This window comes from Nelumbo lutea, chromosome 8 (genome assembly GCF_056320005.1).
Source record: "Nelumbo lutea isolate HS-2025 chromosome 8, American lotus-T2T, whole genome shotgun sequence".
Taxonomy (NCBI): Eukaryota; Viridiplantae; Streptophyta; class Magnoliopsida; order Proteales; family Nelumbonaceae; genus Nelumbo; species Nelumbo lutea.
Window position 1 is genome coordinate 16913360 of NC_142691.1, and position 8574 is coordinate 16921933.

An 8574-nucleotide genomic window follows, 5' to 3' on the forward strand; every position below is an offset into this window, starting at 1 on the left:
ATCCGGTTTTTAAAACCTCGATGGTAACAAATTGGCCATCTGAAATATTATACCCCCATTCTTTAATTTTTTTTTTGTTAATTGAATGAATTATTATACCTCTCCTTTTTCTTTTCGAAGCCCTTATACATCTCTTTTGTGCCTGGTGAATACGTCTCAAAAATAAAGAAGAGATATTAAAGAAAATCAGGCATGCATAGAAAAAATAGCCCAGAGAACTCTCTCTCTCTCTCTCTCTCTGCACTTAGGCTATTATGGATGAGATGTGTGAACACAAAGCATGTTAGAATGTATTAAAACGGTTTTTTGTTAAGAGAAGATCCAACAGGTCGGGTCGGCCCAAAACTGTCACCATTAATAATCAGGTCTGATCCGATAAACTTTTTATATTGAAAACTATACTTATTTATTTAAATAATAATTTAAAACTTAAATTTTGATAGTATAGCATTATTTAATAAAATAAACATTTTTAACTAATATTATCTTATATATCATATATTGAATTTACCATTTAAACATAAAACATGATAAAATGATAAGAAAATTAAAAATACCTTATATATAATAAAAAATAATCATTCAGATTTGAATCCAAACAGACCCAATTACTAATCGGAACAAAATGATGGAATTAATTGGTTCGGTTTGTTGAGGGTAATCGGGCTGGCAGAACCGACCCATTGACATCTGGGATGCAAAATAATTCGCGCTTGAATTTATCCTTTCCTCAGTGGCAATGAAGAGTCAAGCTTTCGGATTTTGACTTCTAAACACGTTGAATTTATCCTTTCCTCATTGGCAATGAGGAGTCAAGCTTTCGGATTTTGACTTCTAAACGCGTTGAATTTATCCTTTCCTCATTGGCAATGAAGAGTCAAGCTTTCGGATTTTGACTTCTAAACACATTGACTGATGTAACAGAAGTCCCCACCCAATTGACCACATCTGCGCCCCCACGGACGGCGCCCCCACAAACGTCTCACATGCACATCTAAGCGTGAATTGGGATAGGGAGATGTTCCTAATACACGGTTGAGATATGCAATGGGGGCATCCTTAGGGCGCAGACGTGAATTCAGTTGCAGTAGCTTTGTCATCGATCTGCAACGAGATTATGGTTTTTAGCAAATTTTCTTTTTCTGATAAATCCCTCTCTCTGTAACTTAAATCCAGACCCATTGAGACTTTGAAAAGAAAGAAATCCTCAACCCCATTAAACAACCTGCGATGGGGCAACCACTCTTAGACGTTCTCTCTGTGTCTGTGATGCATTCGTTAATTACAGTCCGTGCAGTTGTTCTTCTCTCATGTCTGTGCATGAATACGGTATTGCGTCCCGGAGATGTCACCACAGCCACCGTTTCCGTTGCCGCTGCCGCTGCCGGTACCGGCACCGGTCTCGGTGGAAACGAAACAGACCTGCTGGCCTTGCTAGCCTTCAAGGGTCGAATAACACAGGATCCTCTAGGGGTCATGTCGTCGTGGAATAATTCTCACCACCACTGCAAATGGGAAGGCGTTACATGTGCTCGGCGACAGCCCAGGAGGGTCATATCGCTGGCTCTGGAGTCAAAGGGATTGGTCGGAACTATACCGCCGGAAATAGGAAACCTTAGCTTGCTTGGGGAGTTATGGCTGCTAAACAATAGTTTCCATGGTGAAATCCCTCGACAAATCGGCCGTTTGCTCAAGCTAGAGGTAATAAATTTCCGCAATAATTCATTGGAAGGGGAGATTCCAGCCAATCTGTCTCACTGTTCCAACCTCACAGACATTGTTTTAGCTGGAAATAGACTAACAGGCAAAATTCCAGCAGAACTCGGCTCTCTGTTGAAGCTAGAAGCCCTCACAATACACGGTAACAACCTAGCAGGAGAGATACCACATTCTTTTGGGAATCTTTCATCCCTTCTCCGTCTCTCTGCAGCATACAATATGTTGGAGGGAAGCATTCCTAATCTAGACCGCTTAACAAAGTTGACAACTCTTGGATTGGGTGGAAATAAACTATCTGGTATGGTTCCTAGCAACTTATACAATCTCTCATCCCTCACTGTTTTTGATGTGGGTGCTAATCAGTTGGAGGGGACTCTTCCACCTGACCTAGGCTTCACTCTTCCTAATATCCAGCACTTCATCGTCGCACAGAACCACTTCACTGGAACGATTCCAGTTTCATTATCAAACGCTTCGAAACTTGAGATTTTAGCCACCAAGATTAATGAATTCAGTGGTAAAGTTTCAGTTGATTTCAAGGGCCTACCCCATCTCTGGTGGTTGAGTATGGGTAGTAATCATCTAGGAAATATGGAAATGGATGACTTGAATTTTATTAATACCATGACCAACTGCAGCAATTTACAGGTGTTGGATTTTGAAGAAAATCGTCTTGGAGGCATGTTGCCAAAGTCTGTGGCTAACCTCTCGACCCAACTTACAACGTTAACTCTGGGAAGAAATTTCATATCTGGAAGCATCCCATCAGGGATTGAGAACCTCGTGAACTTGAATGTTCTGGGATTAGAGATAAATGAATTGACAGGAACTATTCCTACTTCCATGGGGAAGCTTCAAAAGCTGTATGATCTAACATTAGCTATAAATAGATTAGCAGGACGGATCCCTTCATCTTTGGGAAACTTAACTTCTTTGAGTACACTTCGTTTACAAGTGAACAACTTAACAGGTAGCATACCTCCATCCCTTGGAAAATGCAGTAAGTTGTTTCTGTTGCAACTTTCTGGTAATAGTCTTAGTGGTGTCATACCAAGAGAAATCTTTGGTATCTCCTCCCTTACTTTGGCTCTTGATCTAGCCCAAAATCATTTAGTAGGTTCCCTACCTCAGGAAGTAGGTCAGTTGAGAAATCTTGAACAATTAGATGTTTCAGAGAACAAGTTGTCTGGCGGAATTCCGTCTAGTCTTGGTAGCTGTGCGAGCCTGGAAAACCTTGTTTTAAAGGGAAACTTGTTCAATGGCTCAATTCCTTCATCTTTGAGTTCCTTAAGAGGTCTTATAAACGTGGATCTTTCGCAGAATAACCTTTCTGGCTCAATTCCTTCATCTTTGAGTTCCTTAAGAGGTCTTATAAACGTGAATCTTTCGCAGAATAACCTTTCTGGCCCAATTCCACAATATTTTCAGCAATTCCGCTCATTACAGAGTTTGAATCTTTCCTTCAACAACCTCGAAGGTGAGGTACCAACAGATGGAGTTTTTCAAAATGCTAGCATTGCTTTTGTTGCAGGGAACAGTAAGCTCTGTGGGGGTATTCCTCAGTTGCAATTGTCGCCATGTCCCACTAAGGAGTTGAAGGAAAAATCAGTGTTCTCGTCATAAGAGGCTAATAATTGCCGCCTGTAGTAGTGGTGCTTTTGTATGCATTTCTTCTGTCGTGGCTTTTGTTATTCTCTACTGGAGAAGAATGCAAAGAAAAGAAGAACCTTCTTCTGCATCTTCAATTCTGAATCGTCATTTGATGATCTCTTATGAAGCACTCATGAAAGCAACTGAAGGATTCTGTTCAGCTAACTTGCTTGGTACGGGTAGTTTTGGCTCTGTATACAAAGGAATTCTGGACCAAGGCGAAACATGTGTTGCAGTCAAAGTACTGAACCTTCAACAGCGAGGAGCTTCCCGGAGCTTCATGGCTGAATGTGAATCGTTGAGAAACATCCGGCACCGGAATCTTTTGAAGGTCATAACTTCCTGCTCAAGCATAGATTTTCAAGGTAACGATTTCAAAGCTCTAGTTTATGAATTCATGTCTAATGGGAGTTCAGAGGATTGGTTGCATCCAAAAGAAGATTGTGCACAAGTTGAACCAAGGAAGCATCTAAGCATTCTTCAGAGACTAAACATTGCAATTGATGTAGCATCTGCACTTGATTATATTCATCACCATTGTGGGTGACTTTGGCTTGTCAAGGTTTTTATTAGAGACTGGCAATAGATCTTCTTCAAGTCAAGCTAGCTCAGTTGGAATAAAGGGAACTATTGGATACTCTGCACCAGGTACTTAATCTAACCAGAATTTCACATTCCCTCTCTCTCTCTCTCACACACACACACACACAATTTTCAAAGAAAAAAATTAATAAGAAATGCATGAATTACAGAGTATGGAATGGGGGCTGAAGTGTCAACCCAAGGAGATGTTTACAGCTATGGGATTCTCTTGTTAGAGATGTTTATAGGAAAGAGACCTACTGACGAAATGTTTAGAGGTGACTTGAATCTTCATTCCTTGGCTAAGATGGCTTTGCCTGAAAGAGCAATGGAGATTATAGATCCAATGCTTTTCTCTGGAGAAGGAGCCGAAGTTGAAGAAGTTGCCAACTACATTGAAAGTGAGAGACACAAGAGAGAGAGAATGCAAGAGTGTGTGGTCTCAATAATCAGAGTTGGAGTGGCCTGTTCCATGGAGTTACCCAAGCAACGAATGAATATAACAGATGCACTTAATGAACTACAAAAAGTGCGGAAATATTTTCTTGAAATTTCCACCCAGCGACAGAGACACAGATGAACCACAGTCTGTGTTGTATAAATCTTCCACCACATGTTTGTGACTGTAGTGAGCACCTTGGCCAATCAAGCTTGCAGCATACCTTTCCAACAGGGTCTGCTGGACTGTTCATTGACAGATGAGATTTTCACATGCTGAGGACATATTACTGAGCTTCTAGCCTACTTATTATGAGATCTTTATTCTGTTTTGATTTGTAATGAATTTTGTTCTGTTTGGTTTTTTTCTTTTTATTTATCCCTATGACAGTCTTAGGATATTCGAAATGATGTTCTACTATTTAAGTTTATGTTCTGTTTTGCTGGCAATGAAAATATCTATCATTTCATTTAACTTTGTCCTGGCTCAGAAAAATGTGGAGATAAGTTCTTAAACTGATATAAAGTAACTTGTCAAATCTCTGATATAAAAATTATTGATAAAACTTGAGGCATTTGAAGTAAATATTTGATGATTGTATCTTCACTTCTGTCGCTGCCCCTGTTAGGGGTGTCAACTGGACTGGATTTGGTTCAATTCGATCCAGTTCAATGTGATTACATTACAAATGGACCTGGTCATCCAATCCAGTCCAATGAATATTTTGGACTATTTTGGATCGGTCCAATTCAATGTTTAGATTGTCCAATCTGTTCAAATTCGTTTTAATTTACATAGGTTCCAACTCAAACCTGGTCCATTGACACCTGTATTCTTATCTTCTATCAATGGACCAAATATTGGCTCAATCCAACCCAATCCAATATAAATTCATTATCGATGGACTAGGTCCAATCCAATCCAATAAATTCTTTGGACCATTAAGTCTGGACTGGTCCAATTCAATGTCTCATTAGTCCGTCCAATCTGTCCAAATTGATTTTGATTTGGAAGGAGTCCAACCCAAAACCGGTCCATTGACACCCCTAGCCTCTTCTCCTTTTCCTCTTAAGGCTCTGTTCGCTTTTTCGGTAAGTTACTTACCTGGTAAAGCATTTACCCATATTCTTTTATTTCCTGGGTAAATAAAATAATGACCATTTTAGATATAAAAATTCCATTATCAAAAGGGGCATTTTTGTCCCATCCAAGTGTTGGCAACTTTTACCTAAATGGAAAAGTTAATTTATCTGGGCAAATGATACCCAAGAAAATAAACCTTCCCTGATCCCCACGTAAATCTGAAAAAAGAACATGGGTCTTGATCAATGGGATAATATATGATTGTTTATAATTGGACCAGTCTAGTTTAGAACTGAAGAGTTAGTTGGCTTTGTCAGGATTTACAGAGACAATCAACTCTATATCCCAATTCTTCAAAGTAAATCTTGTTTCTGTTGTTCAATTGTTTCATTTCTATTCTATGGTTGTTCCTTGATTGGTCATGGATTGTTTGGCAGCATTCCATGGAATCAATTATTCTATTTTGATATTCCTTACCATTCAACCTGTAATTCAAGAGCCATCTTATGTCTTGTAATCTTATAATATATGTAAAATATGTAATAGAGAGTTGTTAAGAATGTACAATTTTCGCTGGATTGATGATTCACAAAACAAGGAAAAAGCTAAAGCATACAGCTGTAGAAAATCAAAAGCAGCCCAACAGATGATGAAAAAGAAAAATCAATTGAGATAGTCTGCAGATGTTCACTAAATACCAGAATCTAAATGACTAAATCAACTAGAAGAACTGTTTTTGTGCAAGTTGTGTGTAGATAGAGTGGAAGAATGGAGCATGACAAGATAGGAAATTGTAAAAGGATGTAGGTTTCGATTGAGTGCAAATACTTCCACCGATTCTGTTTTGAGAGAAGCATTGATGCAACTGATGTTGTCCGAGGTGAGGTGGTCGAAATGCAGATGAATACTGGTGAGTTGGACAAGCTGAATTGCATCCTTAGACCTTCAAGCAAGAACAGTCAGAGACCCTGAGGTGATTCCTTTGGAAGGAGCACACTGACACTCAAGTTAATGATAGGACATATTTGATAGTCCCAATTATTGCTTTATAGTTAAGGCTATCGATGGGTCTGGCCGGTCTACCCAGCAAACTGAACCAATTATATTAGTTGTGGTTATACGGTTTTGCCCCCATTAGACCAGTTTTTGTTGTTCCTAATGGATTATATAGTTAATAATATATAAATGCCTTCTCATTTTATTGTAACTTTTGTTATATTTTATGTCCAAAACGTAAATTTCATGAATAGTATATAAGATAATTTTGGTTAAAAATACTTGTTTGTCAACATATAAACAATTCTTTTAAAGATTTTATTATCAAAAATAAAGTTTTAAGTTGTTAATGTCATAGGTAAATACAGATCTCAAGTATAACCATCAGGTCTAATCGGGTCAGACCCGACTGTCCGAATTTATAATTGGGACAGTTCTGGATCTATCATGAAACTGAATAATAATCGGTTCAAAACTTGTACAACCTTTCCCAAATTGGACCCGATCCATTGAAAAACCTATTTACAGTGACATTTTTACAATTTTTATCCAACAATAAGAAAAATGACAAAATTCCAAAGAGAGAGAAGTTGGACTGATGTGAAATTAATAGTTCATTTACAAAGAAGAACAATTTAATATGCCTATACTCAAAATTAAGGTTTTAAAACCGGACTCAACAAGGAACCGTTCTGGGCCTGGTTCCCGGGTTGAATCGCTGATCTAGGGGTTGAACCATCAACTTAGACAACGGTTTTTGACCATTTTTGTTTTTTGTTTTTTTTTTTTTTGTCAAAATGGGCCATCTGTTTGGACTGAATTTACGTGAGACATCTAGCTAGATTGGAAACAATGCATCCTCCTCCATTGGTTGTAAACGATTGCAATGGCATTGCCAATACTGTAAATAGCCGGTCAGGAGCCCTGGGCTGGTGAGTTTTCTGTCTCGACAAGGAACACTTAGGCTGCATTTGGAAACAATGTAAATGGAGTGTAAATCCCGGTTCAGGGTAAATTTGCACTATGTTTTATTTTTGCCTGTGTTTGGCAATATTATATTTATGCATTGATAAATGGCAGACCAATGCATATTTACATTGATAATAAGATGTAGAAGTACATCAATAAAAAGAAGTAAATTTGCATTCAAGTGGTCTTTTGATAAAAAAAAAAGTATATGCTTTATTAAAATTCATGTTTGCATACATTATAGTTAAGTCTGTTTGGTAAGAACGCAAATTTGTCAATGCAAAATTAACACAACTTTGCAATTTATATGAACATTTTACACTCTACATATTTGCACACTTATTTGCATCATTGCCAAATGCAGCCTTTAGGAATTTGCATTGGCTCCTCACACACACACCTGTAGGGGGTGTCAATGGACTCGTTTTGGGTTTGACCAAAATTAATTTGGATGGATTGAACGGACCAATAAGACATATTGAATTAGACTAGTCTAGACTTAATGGTCCAAAGTGTTTATTGGATTGGACATGGTCCATCTATAATGAGTTTATATTAGATTGAGATGGATTGAGTTGATATCTGATTCATCAATAAAAGATAAGTATTTAGGTGTCAATGGACCAGGTTAGGTTTGGATTGGAATCAATTTAAATTAAAATGAATTTAAATAGACCGGATGGTCCAGACATTGAATTAGACCAGTCTAAAATATTAATTGGATTAAACCTTATCCATTTATAATTGACTCATATTGGACCAAATTCAGTATAATTGACACTGCTACCCACCACATGTGGTAAAGATATAAATTGACATTGTAGATCGAATATAACTTTTATGACATGTACCAACTATGCATGCATTGCTTTATAATAGTATAAATATTAGGTTTGATTGCCAATGCCAAACATTGAAATACTGGGCCCCATCGCTTGCATTGTTAAAATTAAGAATGCATAAATTGTTTTTTATTACTTTAACTCAAGTCCATTTTGGTTTATCACTGGCTCTTTTAATTCCTTCAATTTGTAACACAAATGAACCATAAGGACTCGAATGGAATGCTAGCGTCCTGTTGGATTTGCATCCGATACTTTATAGGGAAGAGGGGTTGGTCGTACATGAGAAATCAA

At 37.8% G+C, this 8574-nt stretch overlaps 1 protein-coding gene across 1 annotated transcript; it reads left to right on the forward strand.

Annotated features, from left to right (window-relative positions):
* The first annotated feature begins 1044 nt into the window (after window positions 1-1044).
* On the forward strand, window positions 1045-4864 carry LOC148843033 (receptor kinase-like protein Xa21). The gene is given in 4 exon segments (XM_088957203.1): window positions 1045-3333; window positions 3335-3909; window positions 3911-4017; window positions 4122-4864. Coding segments are annotated over 4 exon segments (3195 nt in total). The 5' UTR covers window positions 1045-1230; the 3' UTR covers window positions 4532-4864.
* The last annotated feature ends 3710 nt before the right edge of the window (window positions 4865-8574 follow it).